At 43.4% G+C, this 18834-nt stretch overlaps 1 protein-coding gene across 1 annotated transcript in view; it reads right to left on the bottom strand.

Annotated features, from left to right (window-relative positions):
• The window catches only part of KPNA3 (karyopherin subunit alpha 3), a 78307-nt gene extending 70495 nt beyond the window's left edge, over nucleotides 1-7812 (bottom strand). Inside the window, exon 1 of the mRNA XM_077811164.1 lies at nucleotides 7575-7812. Coding sequence (XP_077667290.1) covers nucleotides 7575-7658 — 84 coding nt within the window. The 5' untranslated portion in view covers nucleotides 7659-7812. The remainder of the gene's footprint in view (nucleotides 1-7574) is intronic.
• Nucleotides 7813-18834: the final 11022 nt, after the last annotated feature.

Here is an 18834-nt window from a genome sequence, read left to right as displayed (position 1 = left end):
AAATAAGAAGGCTTGGGTGATGGCAGCATTAAGTGTTGCTGATCGTAGACAATGCTCTTGGCCACTCTGCGGCACTCCAGTTTGTGCATAACAATGTTGAAGTAGTCTTTCTTCCCCACAATACCCCCTCCATCCTCCCAACCAAGGCGTGATTCGCTGTTTCAAGGCCATGTACACAAGGCTTATGTTCTCAGATACATAGCACTATGGATGCTGATCCCAATCTTAATGTGATGGAGTGTATACTGTACTTTATGGGCGATTTAAGGGATTTTTCGAGAGTAATTTTGACTATACGCAATTTTCGCCTTACGCGCTGACTTTAGAACCTAACCCCCGTGTAAGATGCGACTCCACTGTATAGCAGATTTGACTTCCATGAAGTTTAACATTTTAGTTTAGCAGAAAAGTTAAACATTTTCCACTGTGTTCTATTAGCTCTTTTGTGAGGTAGACTAGAACTGGGTGAATTATTCCAGAGAAGAAGCTCCTGAAGAGCTATCCTTCACTAACCTCTTGCTCTCTTCTAGCCCCATGTTTTCAAAATACAAGCATATTCTTGTCTATCCATTCCTCAAAAAGCCACCCTGAAGACTTGAGTCAAGGGAGACTGAGCAGACCACAGTATGTTTGGAGATGCACTCTACATAGGACTACATTTTAAATCTATTTGGGAATGGGTATAGAAGGGCAGCCACTCATTTGACAATTTGTCCTAGAGAGCACACAACACCTGTGCTCTGGGATCTACGCCGATTGCCCTGGGAACAACATGAGATAGCCTCTCTCTGAGACGATGTACTGTATCAGTTGCGATCAGCTGAAGCAATGATGCTATGTTCCCCTTAACATAATAGAGGCCAGAATCAGTGGCTAGTGCTTTTCACTCTCCCATGTGTGGGAGTGTTATTATATGGGAAACTAGTAGCAATACTTATTTGCTTAACACTTTCCATTATAAAATACTCTTACAACCCTTTTTAGAAGCTCTAACATCTCCACTGCTTGCAGAAGGCTTTTGAAATTTGGCAGAAAAAAGACCCTGATCTAGAGACATACCTTTCATTTACTGCATGAAATTCTGTTCAGATTTGGCTGACTAATAACGTGTAAAAAACTGACACTGCCCCGATCAGCAGGAAAATTTTGACAGCATGCCAAAATAACTGAACATGAGCAAACATTCTGAAGAGTTGGGCCCATACAGCTGCCAAAGCTGCAACAGCTGAAGCAGACACTACACTGCGAACACCTAGAAACCAGCAGAGTCATAAGAACAATGGCAGAGAGAGAATCACAGAAACATAGGGCTGGAAGGGATGACAGGTCAACTGGTCCACACCCTTGCACTGAGGAAGGACTAAGTATTATCTAGACCAGTGGTTCCCAACTAGGGATCTGAGGCCCCCTGGAAGGCCACAAGCAGGTTTCAGTGTGGCCACCAAACAGGGCCAGCATTAGACTCGCTGGGGTCCAGGGCTGAAAGCAAAGGCCCTCCCATATGGGGTTGAAGCCCCTGCCTTAAGCCCCGCCACTTGCGGTTGAAGCTGAAGCCTGAGCAATGTAGCTTTGCAGGGGGGCACCTGCAGCATGATGCCAGCCCTGGCAGAGCCTTCCCAAAAGTGAGGGAGGGGCTATGGGTCAGGACCCCTGCCCCTTCTGCCTGAAGCCCCACCCTCAGCCAAGCCAGAAGCCAGAGTGGGCTGGGAGCCATGGACCCTCCACCTGCCCAGGGTCAGGGGCGGGGGGGGGGGGGGGGGGGGGGAAGGGGGCCAGGACTGAAAGCAGCCCCTGGGCCCCCGCCCAGGGCAGATGGAGGGTTCACAGCTCCCCACACAGCTCTTACCGCAACTCAGTTACAGCCGGAGGACAAGGCATCGGAACCACAGCCTGGCCACTGTAAGAGCTGAGCAGTCAGGCAGCTGAGAGGAGATGCAGACCCTCCACATGCCCTGGGCATGGGCCAGGCGCTGCTCTCAGATAGATGGTCTGCAGCACAGCACACACACCCCTCCCCCCGGCCTCCGGGGGAAGGAAGGATGGGGGTGAAAAGTGGACAGGACAGGCCCATCCACTTTCAAAAACTGGGAGGACCATGGTCCCCTGCCCCCCTGTCCCTCCCATTCCGGTGCTGATGCATGAGGCCCCAAGCAATTGCCCTGCTTGCTACTCCCCAACGCCGGCCCTGGTTTTCATATGCAGAAAACCAGGTGGGCAATGGAGTTTTTAATAGCATGTATGCGGGGTGCTCAGAAAGAAAGATTGAGATGCCCTGATCTAGATCATCCCTGACAAGTGTTTGTCACTTGAAGTTTTTAAGAACAGATTTGAGAGCTATTCCACAACCTCCCTAGGTAACCTGTTACAGTGCTTAACTACTCTAGGCTACACTCCCATGCCCCTGCAATCCAGCCCCTTCTTGGAGCCACTGTATGAAAAAGGAAACCCCTGAACTCCAGGTATGGGGGAGAGAGCTGAGCTCCTCTGTAAGTCCCAAATGCAGCCGTACCAATCTCTTCCTACTCACTCCTACCCCCAGAGTCTGGGGGTAACACCAGCAGCTCATTCCCCTCCCCAGGAAAGTAGCCATCTCCTGCTACCACCTAATGTAGTCAATCATTTAGCTCAAGTGGTAGAAACCTGTGCTGCAGGGCAGATAGTTCAGGGTTCAAATGCTTCTGATTCGTGACTTGGGTTGTTACAGTTGTATATGAGAAAGGCAGAGACATTTTAAAAATCTCCAAAGTTACAAAAATTTAGGTTGCAAAGTCAAGCTCTCAAAAGTTAGGAAATGCCTTAAATAGTTGCCTATGCAACCTTAATTCTCGCCTCTTATGTAATGCTTTGTAACAATTTTAATTACATGATCACATACTTTTTCCCCACCTCACATAGAATGTGCAGGATGGACACAGAAGGGTGCATGGGCAACCTTGCAGATCACACATTTCCTGACTTTGGGGTAGGAAGGGTTGTTTTGTTATTTTACTTTGCAACCTACGTAACTTTCTTTTAACGGTTTTCTTTTTTGTATGTTTTTATTTATGACTGCTTGTTGGTAGAAGGGATGAGCTAACTGAAATCGTGTGATCTGTAATTTTAAATAACTGGCAGGACACCATGAGACTGTGCATGGGTGCTATTTATGGCTCTAAACAAAAATATGAGTGTAACAGACCAGAACCAGGCCAGAAGTTAAGGCAGGGCAAGAAAGGATTGACAGGAGTCGGGAAGTTAGCAGCTGGGACAGGATAGGGTTGAGGGAACAGGTGCAGGGGTTGCAGGTAGAGAGCAAACTAGAAACCTCAACATCAAAATTGCATTTTTTAAAAAGTCAGTTTAGTTGCAATTTCAGTGTCCACTTGATGTTTTATAACTGCTTTTCTAAATTAAAAGGTTTGATTGTACTTAAAATATATCACAGTTTGTACTTTATATTACTTTGTTAGTACAAGGCCTGGCCTACACCTAAAACTTAGGTCAACTTAAGTAAGCCCCAGTATAAAAACTGCTAGGTCGAGGGAAGAATTCTTCTGTCAACCTAGTCGCTGCCTCTTAAGGGGGTGGATATACTACAGCAAGAGAAAAACTCCTCCTGTTGCTGTAACATGTGTCTACACTAGAGCAGAGTAGCTGCAGCACTGCATCTGTAATGCTTTTAGTGTAGACATACCTTTTAAGTGGTTTTGAGACTTTACAGGACATGCCCAGTTTAAATAGCAAAGTTACAAACTCCAAAAAAGGCTTACACAACTTAAGTGTTGCATCACTGCAGGCTCTCACAAGCAAACGCCATGCATTTGCTCATATATTGAGAAATTGAAAATCTGAGTCTTTTTCTATATATTTTAAAACTGAAAAGAATGTTTAAAAAGTACTTCACAGCGCAATTTGCAACAATTAAGGTCTTTTGTTGTTTATAAAACCAAGAACATACGTTAATTTCATGGTTACAATTTGGTGTTAGACTGTTACTAATCCATTTTTTGGAAGGACCAGTTTTTTTGAGATATTAACAGTACTACACATAGGTTGAAATTCTGAGTCCATGGGCATAGCTTGAGTAGATTGGCTGTGTTCATGGGCAGCCAGCACAGGGGTAGGGAGACAATTCTTCCCCAAGTCTGGAACCAGGGCAGTCCAGTGGTCCGTCCTTTTGCAGTCAGTGGACTGTACAGTTCATGAATCCACTGGCCACACAACTGCTCACCAACATATCCCTTTCTTTTCTCCTACAGAGGTGGGACTGCAAAACTTGGCTCTGTGGTACACAGGATACTGCATAGTCCCACTGTGCTCTCTCTCAAAGACCTGGCCCTGCTGTACAAGAGAACCAGTCCTTTTGCATATAGAAGGATTCTTCCCTTAAAAAAATGTAAGGACTACTCAGGTTATAACAAGAAGAGGTTTTACAGCATAGCAGATCCAACAGTGAAAATATCAATGTTAATTATAATTTAAGAAAAGAATAAGTATATTGGTTTGCCAGAACATTTTGTACCTGACCAAAAGTGATTTTACAGTATTCAATAATATTAGTTGAATAGAAGCTAAAGGAAGAGGGTTACTTAAACAATATACTCTACATTCATTCAAGCCTGGTTAGCAGAAAGAAGTCAGTAACCATCAAACAGATGACAAATTGCTATGGAGTATCTTGGTCAACAGTTCAGATCATGCTTTTAGTAGATATTCTTTACTTAAAGTTATCTACAGCAATGACCATTAATTTTTTTTAATATCTCCTATAAAGGAGGACATCTCTGGTGTAGTACAATTGCCAAAGCCCAAATAATTCTCAACCATATCAGTTACCAGATCGACAATCTTATCGGAGACAACTGCTTTGTAGAGTCCTGTGTGGTACTATTTTTAATCCCATTCCCACTATAACAGCAGGTCCTGTGGGATCTCAGTCCTGCTGCAGGGCTCTCTACGCTAGTCCCACACAGAGCTCTATTGCTTTGCCCAGTATAGCATAGAGATTATTAAATCAATTGAACATCCCTGTAAAAGAACAGTACCTTTTATTCAGAAACAGCTCAATCCATCAGCATCACCAGATAGTAAGTACATAATGTCTTGGGGCAAAACAAGGACTATTCTTCTAAAATAATCTCCTGGATATTCTGGTAGCCTAATAGCTAGCTAGGTAGAGCTATTAAAAAGGATACCTCTATTGTTTACTTCAAGATGGATACGCTGGACAGCGAGAAAAAAGAATGACAATCAAAGTTACTGGAACATGGACATTAAAAACAAGCCATATGTTCTAGGATTTTGATTCTTTTTGCTCCCCACCCATCAGATTCTAAGTTTCATTTAAAACACACTTCTAACCTTAAATTAATTGTGTCAATGAGCAACTTTTACATACTTCTATACTTTTACTTTCAAGAAGGATATTTTTGAGGTATGTGCATCAATGCTGAACTGAAACAGGTTTCCTTACCAGGTTTAAGCTAAGCACCCTTTTTCTTACCATGGCTGCACCCTTCGACTTGACAAGCGCTAAGCAGTGTGACCCATCACCTTGAAAAGTAAGACTTCAGACCTTGTCTATACAGCCTATTCTGGTATAACTCCACTGACTATATTCTGAAATAACTAGGCTTCCAAAGCACAGTAATTATTCCAGAATAGTGTGTCCACATGAGAGAGTTACTCCACTGTAGCTATTCCAGTATAACTATTCCTATGCCTGCCTATTTCCCCATACAGACAAGCCCTCAAATCCCCTCTCCGCAGTGGTCACCAGTTTCAAACACATCTGCATATCAGGCAATTTTAAATGACTGAGGGTCCCCACATAGCATAAACTGCTCTGTTTGCCCCTGCTTTGCTCTTCAACCAGTCAGGCCAGTGATTGGGAAGGCAGAAGCTTAAGATCAGCACTGCTGAAGCAAAGCCAGTATTCTCAACAGGGAGAGAGAAAGAAAAAGACAGACAGAGGTAGAGGCAAACAAAAAAAATACAGCCCAAGATTGAAAATGAGGGAAAAAAAACAAAAGACAGAGGCCAATTACTAGGTGTAAGGGTGGGACATTTTTGGCTAATCTAATTATCACTGTTAAATTGTCTCCCAAAAATGGAGAAAGAAAGCCTTTCTGTAAAAAGATTGCATTCTCCATGGAAAGAGCATTGTGTGCAAGGGAGATTTACCACCACCAACTTGAACAGAAATTAAGATAAGACTAGCTTACAATTTGAATGTCATCTTTACAAAGACATGGCTCCTGTTAAACTAGGTCTGCAAAGCACTGCCTCCACCCAAACAATAGTAGTAAGGGTGTGAATTCTGCCCCAACTCAAAATTTACCTTAAAAGGGTGTAAATTCAAAGTCTATTTTGGATTATTTAAATACTATAATCATCAAATACAGCAACATAATTGAGGAACACACTCAAATGGAGTCAAAATACTTTAACAGTATATTTAGGCTCACCATTCCCTTTTTCATCCTAGATTAACTTTCACTTCAGAGAGATATTTTCCTCATTATTTTAGCTAGAAAAGGACAGATGTCAGCCCCTCGGAATTTCTCCTCTTTTTCACAGTGGCTACAATAAAAGGTGCTTATGGTATTGAAGGGTAGTGGAGTCAAAAGACCTAAACAATATCCTCGGGGATTCAGTTACCTTTGTAAAAGAGACCGCATTTCAGATTTGAAAGGTGGATTAAGGAAGGATATCCCTCTGTGCTGCCTGATGTAAGCAGATGGAGACTCTCAGCAGATCTACATTGCTAAGCTACTGCCGTCATTTCAAGAACCTTCTGGTGTCATTTTAAAGACTGGGGGATTTAAGCAAGAATTGGGAGTGAAAGCAAGCGACCATCACCATGTGTGTGATAAAAAAGCTCAGCTGAGTGTGGGAGCGGCCCTTGCAATTTCGCCACTGGCCCCTATAGCCCGGCCTAGGCAGGCCTACAACATTTGAGAGAGCAGCCTTTCGCACCAGCCCCGACGTGCGAGGGACCTGTGGCCGGGTGTTTGGGGGAAGGGGTGTTGTTGCTACCCGAAGGGGTGACACAAAAGGCAGCCAGCCCCATTGTCCAGCCCCTGCAAGCGCCGCCGATCCCTTTGAGCCTCGGGAGGCGGCAGCTGGTTAGCCGGGAGAGGAGGGGGCCACACGGACACGGGCGCATCCCGCCGCCTGCCCAGGCAGGCCCAGCCCCTCACACAGCCCCATGTGGAACAAGCCGGGGCGGGGAGCGGCGCGACCGCGCCCCCAGCCCGGCAGCCCCCCATCTCCGCCCGGCCGTGGGGCGAGGAGACGGCGGCCGCCATGGGAGGCTGCAGGCCCGCGGCGGGGCGGCGATGGGAGGCGCGGCCGGCCGCGCACCCCCTGCCGGGCTCCCTACTCCCTCCCCAGGCCGCGCCCGCATGACGGAGAAGAAAAACCCGGAGGGCCTTTTCCTTGCGCCCCCGCCGGCCGCCCGGCTCGGAGCGGGGTGCGGGCCCCTCCCCTCGAGCCCGCCCGGGGCGGAGGAGGGGGAGGAGAAGGGGGAGGAGGCGGCGCGGCCGAGCTCGGCTCCGGCGGGAGCGGGACCCGCCGGCCCGGCCCAGACTCACCTCCACGTCGCGGCCCTTGTTCTTGAAGCTCTTGATGCGGTGGTTCTCCAGGCCCGCGGCGGCGGCGGCGGCGTTCTCGGCCATGGCTGCTCCGGCGGCGGCTCCCAGCTACTGCGAGGCGGCTCCGGCGGCGGCTCGCGGGGAGCAGGGGGGAGAGGGCGGGGGAAAGGGACGTTCCGTGACGAGCGCGAGGAGGGGGGATGGAAAGCAGGGGCACGCGCCGTTGCTGAGTGACGGAGAGCGCGGCTCGCGAGGCATGTGACAGTGTCGAACACGCCTCCTCTGCTTCAGGCCCGGCTCCGCGGCTGTGGCTTTATGCTAATTTGAGGGGCGCCTAATTTGCATAACGCGTAATCCTTCGGAGTAGCGAGCGGCGGAGACTACAGCCCCCGGCATGCAGTGCGGCTTGGAGCCTCGAGACTATACGCCGCGTTGCACCCTGGGTCTTGTAGTCTCTGTGAGCCGCATTGTGCTGTGCTGTGGGTCGCCCAGCCCACTCTGCCGGTGGCGTGCACACAGCGCGCTGTGCATGGCGGTCTCCTATGGAGGTGGAAGAGTTGCAGCTGCCCGTGGCAATGCCAGGCTTTTGTAGCACATGCAAGTGCTGGAACAATTTGTATAGTGCGGGTGCTGAGAGCCACTGACCCAAACTGTAAATCCTGTGTATAACGGAAACCACTTCAAGCCAGTGGGTGCTGCAGCACCCTGTACCCCTAGTTTCAGTATCCAGGCAGGATGTCTAGATGTCTCCTTCCCAGCTCCCCCAACCTAGACTCTGCATTTCTCTCCTGCTGGGGGGCATTTGGGGCACGTTTTTCATGCTTTTCTCTGCTATCGTGGAAGCTGGAAACATTTTTTAAATGAAAGTTGAGCTTGCCCTGTATTCCTGAGTCCAGGCACTGTGGCTTTAAGTCAAATGCCAAATAGTTCAAGACTTAATAAAACCATAGGAGTTGGCAACACTGCTTGTGACTCAGGCTATGTGTCAGTTACCTGGCTAATTGGCAACTTCCTGGTTTCAAGTGACCCACTCAATCAGGGTCTCAGGCCATCACCACCTCAAATTAGAATCATACACTGCTGCTACTCACAGACCTGAGGTTGCAATCCCGTGTGTGTCAGCTTTGATTACCTCAGCCTGTCATGGCAGAGGGGCCATTTACATTGGTCAAACTGGACAGTCTCTATGTAAAAGAATAAATGGACACAAATCAGACATCAAGCATTATAACATTCAAAAACCAGTTGGAGAACACTTTAATCTCTCTGGTCACTCCATTACAGACCTAAAAGTGGCAATTCTTCAAAAAAAAAAAAATACAAAAACAGACTCCAACGAGAGACTGCTGAATTGGAATTAATTTGCAAACTGGATACAATTAACTTAGGCTTGAATAGAGACTGGGAGTGGATGGGTCATTACACAAAGTAAAACCATTTCCCCATGTTTATTCCCACCCCCCCACCTCCGTTCCTCAGAAGTTCTTGTCAACTGCTGGAAATGGCCCACCTTGATTATCACTGCAAAAGGTTCCCCTTCCCCCCCCCCCCCCAGCTCTCCTGCTGGTAATAGCTCACCTTAAGTGATCACTCTGGTTACAGTGTGTATGGTAAAACCCTTTGTTTCATCTTCTCTATGTATATAAATCTCCACACTGTATTTTCCACTGAATGCATCCGATGAAGTGAGCTGTAGCTTACAAAGCTTATGCTCAAATAAATTTGTTAGTCTCTAAGGTGCCACAAGTACTCCTTTTCTTCTTTTCCTAGTGTAGCCATTGAGAGGGCTACCCATGAAGGCCTTATTTTCACTATAGAAAAACTGTGTATTCTTAACTGGAGTTAGCTCCCTTGAGTTAACTAACTTGAGGTATAATCCTGGTGAAGAAAGACAGAGCAGTTTGTAGTTTTCACATGAGTTAGCACTTAGGAGATCAAGTTCCTGTCCTTCATTTGGATTTTAACTTGAGTAAAAACATACCTTTTTGTAGAAAGGACAAGGTCAAAATCAATACAGCTTCTTAAAAATCCTGGATTTTCCCTAGTGGTCTCCCATGCAAATATTGACCTGAACACCTGACCCGGTTTGGCTTGTGAGATCTATAACATGGCCTGAGGTCATTTAGCTGCACAGCTCTTAACAAGATTACACAAAAAGTGTGTTAAAAATAAAGATAGATTCTTATAACTTCCATTCTACAAATAGGTTTTAATGTTTACTCCAGAATAAGCTTTAAAAAGAATAAAACTAGCCTTTCTGGTGGCATAGAAAATTGTGAGAGAATGACTGATGCAGTGTTGTTTGAATCTGGAACAAGGCACACATCCCCTTTTGCATCTCTTTGGGATATAAACTCAAGTCCATTTATGTCTAAAGTAACAAATATCTAGCATGTGTCAAGCACAGCTTGAGATAGCTGTCGTATCCTAAAATTCAGCTCATTTGAAAAGACATTCCATGGTAACAATGCTGCCTATTTAAAACTTGCAAACGATAAAATATTCCATCTGATTTTGTTTGTTTGTTTGTTTGTTTGTTTGTTAATAGAGGACAACATTTCCTAGTCTCAGAAACTTCAGTTTATAAAAAGTTGGACAGACAAAAGGGTTGGATACTGAAGTCACAAATCACAGGGTTTTGTGGGATTCACACAAAATGTGGTCCAGCGGCAGAAAAGACACTTCATTTTTGAACCTATTGTAATCTGAATTTATGAACTGAATTGGTTTTGCAGTTCCAAAAGGAGTCAAATCTTAAACCCTTATCTGCAAACGCCTATCTACACAGGTATTCTGACTGAATCCAATGGCTGTATTCATTTGCATGGAGTTAAGCACATACATAAGTGCTTATAATACCAGGGTTTTATTTCAGTCACTAAGTTATGCAGCTATTCTTTAAACACACACAGGGGTCTGTTCTACATGGTCCGATCTGTTGAGCAAGGTGATACCATTGTACATAGTCACTTTTTAGAGTAGGCTTGCACTAATACTTTTGAACAACTCTCTAATGATAGCTGGTATTAGGTTCACACGCTTTCCCCATGAAATCTATAAATGTTAGTTTTCTTAGCAAAGCATAATCTAAGAGTAGATTTTTCACTGTGGTGTTAACTCAGGGTCTTACTTGGGTGTTGCTCCAAACCCCTCCCATCCACACACACAACCCTCTGACCCAAGTTTAGCCGTGCTTTTAACGCAGGCTGGCTGGCTCATCTGGGGCTGCAGGCTAAAACCTTTGCAGTGAGGAAGCAGGCTAAACCATTTGAGTGCTGGTTATCCTCCAGCACCTTCCCACAAAAGTGGCTTATCACACTGCAGGACAAAGAACTGTGGGTAATGCCCCCAGTAGCATTAGCAACACCCCTTGGGAAGTGCAGCACCAGTGAGGATGCAGTCAGAGACAGTCTAAGCATAAGCAGACTAAGCAATTGCATAGGGCCCTGCGTAGCTCAAGTGGGTCCCCTATTTGCTGTTTATTATAAGAGCTTGCCTGTTTTAGTACTTTCTGGTGGGGGCCCCAACAATATTCCTGCTTTGGGCCTCCACAATGTGCTTGCACCAGTTCTGGATGCAGGAACTCCAGTAGGGCTTTGCAGTGTGATTGCTCACACCTAGGCTAAGCTAGCCCATGTGTTGATCCCCTGAGTTAAGTCTCCAGTGAAGATTTACCCTAAGGTGCTCTGGAAAGGTGAGGAGGGAAAAGGGCTAGTATCCTTTTTTTGTATATGATGCATAGAGGAGGTCTGGAAGAAGGTATTTTTGTTTTATTTGTTTACATGCTTATTCAGGCCCCTACAGTGTTGCCAAACCCAGATGTTCAAAAATTTTCACTCAAGCCCCTCAGAATCATGTGATTGAGTCAAAAGTATAAGATTTAAAAACAATACATTTGGGATTCTTTTTATTTGCCTTCTGGTTTTTAGCCTCTGGAGTGCATTCAGATTGTATTTTTAAGCTTTTCTCCAGAACCATGAAGGCTAGAAACTTTTTTTTTTTTTAATTAAAGGTGTGATTCTCACTTCATGACTTGTCACTAGCTGTTGGGGCTTTAAGTAAAACATCAAATATAATGAGAATAGGCAACACTGTGTCAAGGCTGGAAAACTATGTCCGTAGTACTAATGAAATTATGACATCACAAGAATCAAGTGTGTGAATGGAGAAACTGAGAGGGGTTGGGGGTAGGAGGGTTTTTTTTCCCCCTCAGGGCTTATCTATACATAGTTTTCTACTGATTTAAAAAAAATTGGCATTAACAACTGATTTAAATTGGGTGTGACCCACCCTCCAGTGTGAAGTGTCCCCAATAGGGGATTGCACTGATTTAACTCAAATTGTTTTTTTAAAATACAAATGTAGTTAAACTATTACAAAACTATGTGTAGAAGAGCACTTAGATTCTTTAAAGTTTGTTTTTGTTAACATCTTTTTAACTTCAGTGATTAACATTTTGCACAAAGATTCAGTCCCTTCACTCCAATAAACTAAGGTGTTAGAGATCACAATACGCACCCAAGACTTCCCAGGGATGTCGTCCAGCAAAGCTACAGAAGACCAGATTTGATATTCCTGATATTTCCAAAGTACAAAACAAGCAGAAGAGGGAAAACAGTAAAAAAAATTTTTTTCATACCATTTTTATATATCATGAAGAAGCAAACAGAGGTACAAGCGCCATCTTTAAAAAGTCCTTTGCAGGTCACCTTTAAGAAAAACATTCTGGTACCATTATACTTTCACCCTGCTCCACTGTTCTGGAGTATTATTTTATTTGTCCTTTTTAAACATTAAACTTCCTGTCTCCCTTCTGGTCTGTCCAGCACCAGGTACATTTTCAGCATTCAGAAATTCAATATTAAAATAAGAGTAAGGCCAAATAGAATAGAAAATGAAAATCCAACTTCCCCACTTACAGAAATTCCACATATTTGGCACAAAGTTGTCACAGGCTTTGCCAACATTCCATTAGCCTTTCTGCTGTCCCTGATAATAAGTAACAGTTTGTTAAATACTGTGGATGCTACAGATAAAAAAAAATGTTTATCTAAAAGCTGTATAGAGAATACCTGGTAAATCTTTGGTACAGTTCAATCAGTGTAAAGAGAAAAAGACTTCCTTGTATTTGAAGAGATAACAATGATCTAGGCTTCAAAAGATAACAGCAAGGTTATATTTGTGACAGTCATGCAGGAGATCTTTCTACTCTCAGTATGCACAATCTGAGTTGACTGATGGCTATAAACCTGATGGGTTGCTAGAAAAAAAATAAAATTATAAACACTTCTGTTTACTATAAATATTCAAAAGATTGAGGCTTAATTTCAACAAAGGTTTCTTGTTTGATAGCTAAGATTTTTATTTCTAGTCTTAGACTTTAGTAGGTTTCCTTAGGTATCAATATTGCTACTTTGGTATAGATCACCATAACTATAATTTGGGGATACTGAAGTCAGAGTGAACTCCTCCTAGATTATTAGAAATTAAAGGCTGGACATGTGTTATTCAAGACATATTTCCCCCTTATATCTAACCTTTGACATCTATGTCAAAAGTAATAATGATCTCCATGTAGGTGATTAGAAATCACAGTGATAGGTGCCTTAGAAATACCCAAGAGAGAGGGAATTGGTGAAATTCAAACTTTTTCTTTGTAAATTTGATAGAACTCTAATTGATATATTTAATAAGTAAAAGTCAATATCTGAGATTTAATTTATTTCCTCCCTATACCCCCACTCTTTGGGCTTGTAATTTCATTAGTTAATTATTATTTAAAAATATGTAAAGAATCATTTATAGTAGTAACATTGTTTAGTATCCGGATTTCAGTTTATGCCCAAAAAGAAGGCCGTGGAACAATTAATTATATGGCAGATGCCTTGCACAGGCTCTCCTTAATTCCTGAATTGCAATCCAAGGGGATTCTAAATACAGTTGTATTTCTCGTAGATGTGTAAAAGCGAAGATTAAATGGTAAGAAAGCGTCAAAAAGGACATTCACAGCTGTGACAGATACCATGATGATAGGCGTATGTAACAACACAGCAATCGGAATAATTGTCAGAATGGTAGGTTTGAACTAGTCCACATCACCAATAACTGCTCAGGACACCAGTGCGCCACATGGCAAAAGAATGCACTGAGTTCCCTCATGAAAAGCACTGTCTGGTGTGAAGTGATACAATAATTAATACTGAAGGCTAAAAAAACCAAGAGCCAGCAATGGGATTTCCTCAGACCTAGGTCAGCTGCTGAACTGTCTTTGCTATCTTCTCATTTATGAGTCATTTGTCTTTTATCTGTCCTTCAAAATAATTGCTAAATCCACCTCAGCCCTCTTTCTGGACACTGTCCCAGGCATTAATTTTTTTAATTAAAACTTAAGTGCTAGTAACAGAATAGGTTCAAACACAATAGTATGTCATGATCTTCCATGTTTTCCTTGTCTTATCATGTCCTTTTTATATTGTAACCCTGCTGTTTTAAATCTAATTTAGGCCCTGATCCTGCCAACTACTCTCTGGACAGCAGGGAGTTAACAGATTGAAGGATAGCTAAACAAAGAATCCAGTTAAAGTCTGTGTAGTTAGTTTTTAAAAGGCATATTTGGATTACTGGATTTTAGAAGACATAACTGGCCCAGATATTAGGAGTGCACAGGTTGTCAATTTCATTGCAGTTAGATTCTTCGCAGTGAGATCAGTTGTGAATTTTTTTAAGATCATTCCTGCAGATCTTATTGGGAGTCAGAGGAGTGATTTTTCTGTGGCCTTATCTAAGCAGGAAATTTGCACTGGTATAACCTAAGATGTGAATTTAAATTGATAAAGCAGAATAGGTGGAAACTTATTTCAGCGTAAGAGTGATTTGGTTTACATTGACCAGGAACAGGTTTAAATTAAACTGAAAAATTATGGCTATTATTTATAATTTGTATAATCATGGACCAGGACCCCATAGTGCTCAGGGCTGTACAAACACATCCCAAAGAAGGTCCCTGCCCCAAGGAGTTTACAATCTAAGTACAAGACAAGAGATAGCAGATGGGTACAGACAGACGGATGACTACAAAGAAACAATACGACAGCACTGCTTAGTGTGACAGCCAGTGCTCTTTGCACACTGGCAGCCTACCTATTGTCAAGTTTTGGGTAGGCATCCTGGAAGAGGAGTTTTGAGGAGGGATTTGAAGGTAGGTAGCTTTGCAGATTTTTACAAGGAGCACTACCCAGCTGTGAAGGGCAGCCTGGGAGAAAGCATGAAGATGTTAGAAAATGTAACAAGCGAGCAGCTGAGACTGGCATCACAGGCCAGCTGGAGGCGGGTATTGACAGCTTTAGAGAGAATAAAAGATGATAGGTATGGTGGGGGTTGACTGTGAAGGGCCTTGAAAGTGAACGTTTGATGCTATAGAAAAGGGGAAGCCAGTGAAGGGATTCAAAGAGTGTCTACTCAGCCTTTTGCACTGGCTTAACTATATTGGCTTAAAAACTGATTTAAGTTAAACTGGTGCATTTTCCCATGTAGACAAGGCCATTGTCTCCCTTCCTCCTCCTGGCTGTCTGTGGGCCTTGGGTAACAGGGTCTCTTCTCTCTATAGTAGGAGTCTTCTGATTGTTGATTTCTTCCACCTTTTGACTCAAGTGTTGCCTTTCCTTGCTACCAAACAGTAGAAGCCATATTTACAGGCGTGAAGATATTCCAGATATCATCATCATCGTCTCCTTCTTTCAGTCATCAAGAGAATCAGCAGGCTCTTGATATGCTACAAAATTGAATAGATTTTTACTTCAAGCTCAGGACTGGTGTCCAAGGTACATGACTACTATGCAACTTTACAACTGAGATTTTTAGTCTCAGAAAAGGCAGGAAATTCAAAGGTATGCTTCCCCTAACCATTGTAAATCATCCTCCTTGAGCAATGAACATAGGTTCATTGTACTCTTGTTAACTTTAATGTTTTAATATATATGCACACACGTCAGTGCCCATGAATTTTTATATGTTGTAGATCCAGTGAACAAAGCCGCATATATAAGGTTTAGTGTTATTGGACATGAATCATGTATTCAAGTTTTGTAAAGAGATGAGGGTGTCTTTGAAGATTGCTGTAGTATACATAATGTCAATGTCTTAAATTTGTTCATCCCTCTTCCTGCAGTATCGGATATAAAGGTTAAATGAACAGGCATGCAATAGCAGTTGTTAAATTACAGGACAAAAACCCTTTCGCAATTTTGCCTGGCTTTGGAGACTGAGTTCCCCCTAGAGGCTGATGTAGGGAACTATTGACAGTGTTTGTGTTTAGATGAACTTAGCAAGGAATAAGTTACAGTATGATGACCCCTTCTGGTGCATAGAAAACATCAGTGGGTCTTGGACAGAAAGTGACAAATGGTTGTAACAAGAAACGGTATAAGCTTTCTAAAAGCATTTTTTTGTTTATTTTAGGTTGTTTAATGACACAGTTATACAAAATCATCAAGAATTATACTTCTCAATTTTTCCATATAGAGAGTATCATCACAGACAAAAAAGCCAGGTCCAATAAGTACATTCCAGCCACTTAACTTATTTAAAAGGAGTACTTGTGGAACCTTAGAGACTAACAAATTTATTTGAGCATAAGCTTTCGTGAGCTACAGCTCACTTCATCGGATGCATTCAGTGGAACGCTCAAATAAATTTGTTAATCTCTAAGGTTGTTAGTCTCTAAGGTGCCACAAGTACTCCTTTTCTTTTTGAGAATACAGACTAACATGGCTGCTACTCTGAAACTTAACTTATTTAAGTCATCTTTTATCTTTAGTATACACTGAGAATTGGACTTTAGCAATAATAAATAGAAATGTATGTTCTTTTGGTCTCTGTTGAATCTGAATGATCTCTTTTCTCAAATCCTAAATGAGGTAGCCACACTTGGTGCAAGGTACCAATCTCAAGCCATCTGTCAGTCATTTAGGCCCAATCCCGCAATGAGCTCAGCATGGGTAGAACTCTGTGCCCACACGGAGCTCAATGCATGATTGGGACCTTAGAGTATGTCCCAAATTCTTCTGAAACACCCCCAGTTTTATCTGGAAGCTCTTGTCTTTTCTGTAACTCTGAGTCTGCATATCTGGCAGCCACCCATCTATATATATTATTAGCTCAGAGTTTTGTGGTGTGTATATATCCTTGACCAGTAATCTTGTAAAATCGCCAAGGGATCCCAAGGCAATCTGACACCTGTAGTCATTTGGGAAGATGTTGCTTGCGAGTTGATTTTTTGGGAGCTTGGGATATTTTCCCCCTACATTTTTTCCCTTTGCTGTGACGGTTGGTCAGTTGCTGCAGGTTTCATCATTGTTTGCTTGGCAGATTTTTATGTTTAATTGTCAAATGTGGCTGGAGCTTAGGACAGGCATCTTTATTATCTTTTGATAAATCTAAATAAACTAAAGTCTTATGATAATTTTATGACTAATTGAGGGGTAGTTCCCTGGGTGGGAGCAGACAGGAGAGAGTAGGGCTGGATAAGACACTAAGAGCTTGCCTATATGAAAACATTGCACTGTTTTAACCAGAGTATGATTTTAAATAAGAGCAAAGCCCTATGTGGACACTAGTTTTGGTTTAGGAGTGGCTTATTGCAGTTTAGCTTAAACCAGTTCTTATGGCTTGGTCCATATTTCAAACTTATATTAGCATAGCTATGTTGGTGATGGGCATGGGCGGCACATAACGGAGGCTGGGGGAGGCTGAGCCCCCTCAAACCTTGTGCCACCGGGGAGGGGCTGGGGGGGACACAGATTACTGCATGGGCCCCGGACAATTTGGGGACCCCAGAAAAATCTCCCCATGGCCCCAGGGCTGAAGGAGCTGTGACTCTCCGCTGTGACCCAGAGCTTTTCTGGTGTTGGGGCTGCAGGAGGGTTCGGGGGCAGAAAGGAGCAAGCGGAGGGCAGGGCCTCAGGGGAAAGAGGCGGAGTGGTGGCAGAATGGGGGCGGGGCCGTGTGTGGAACTGGGGAGGGGATCCGTGCTTGAAGCTCTGGCTAGGGCTGAGAGCTCTGCCATGGTGTCCTGGCCCAGGGCTGAGAGCTTGACCCTGGCTGGAGCCGAGCTCTCAGCGTCCACCCCCTCAAGGACTACGGGGAGGGCAGCTGAGAGCAGTGAGTGGGGCCTCAGTCAGAAGAGACGGGGCAGGGGCTAGTCTCCTCAAGGGGAAGCTTCACCTGCCGCCCAGGGTGATGGTGGGTATGAAAAAGGACCCCGCCCCCCCGTAACACAGCTATGGTGACAAAACCCCCAGTGTAGACACAGCTATGTTAACAGAAGAGCACTTCTGTCAACATAGCTAACATCATTCAGCGAAATGTTCCTCTTACGCCGGCAGAAAAACTCCTTCTCTCAGCGTACCATGCATCCACACTAAGGGGCTATGACAACATAGGCCAAGTAGCGTAAGCATAGCAAAACAGAACTAAAACTGGTTTAAATTGAAGTTAGAGTGTCTGCATAGCCCTGTGTACCTCAATAAGGCCTTGATCTTATACTTGCTCTATGCAGGCAAAGAGGCCTGCCTGCGTGAACGGTTTGTAGGCCTGGGGCTGGAGGCCTGGTCTTCACATAGACATTGCAGCGGCTTAACTAAAGGAGTGTTTAGTTAAACGGGTGCAAAGCCTTGTGAGGACCCCCCTTAATTCAGTTTATATCTGTTATGTCTATTTAGTTTATGTCCGTAAGGAATTCCCCTCAACTAAACCGATATAAGCCATGATTAAATCACATTATGAGCATCCACACTGGACTTAGTACCAATATAACTGAGTTCAAAACACACTTTTGGTTACATCAGTAATTTGGTGTGTAGATCTGGCCCAAGACTCACTGTATGATCTGAAAACATAAGACTAAATAAAGTCACATTCAAATCTTGCTAGAACTCCTCTCAATTTGGGAAAGGAATCTTGAAATACAGAGATCACTAAAAATAGGTGTAACATAACTCATTCAAAAAGTTCAAATTCAGTCTCTTATAGCACTGTTTGTGTGAAAATAATTATTGTCAAACCATTTTTCCAGCCAAACTTTGTTTGGATAACATCAAATTGCTCAGCAAATTGTGTGTTTATTTCACTTGATAAGAAAATTCAAATCTGGATATACTAATTTCAACCAGCATAATCTCTTTGCCATTAGAATGGTCAATCCAATTGCCTATTTCCCACAAAATAGATTTGATTTTAAATAATTTTCTAGAACGCTATTTAT

Source organism: Eretmochelys imbricata, chromosome 1 (assembly GCF_965152235.1).
Source record: "Eretmochelys imbricata isolate rEreImb1 chromosome 1, rEreImb1.hap1, whole genome shotgun sequence".
NCBI lineage: Eukaryota > Metazoa > Chordata > Testudines > Cheloniidae > Eretmochelys > Eretmochelys imbricata.
Note: the sequence above shows the minus strand (reverse complement) of the source record. Positions and strands in the feature narration are given on the sequence as shown.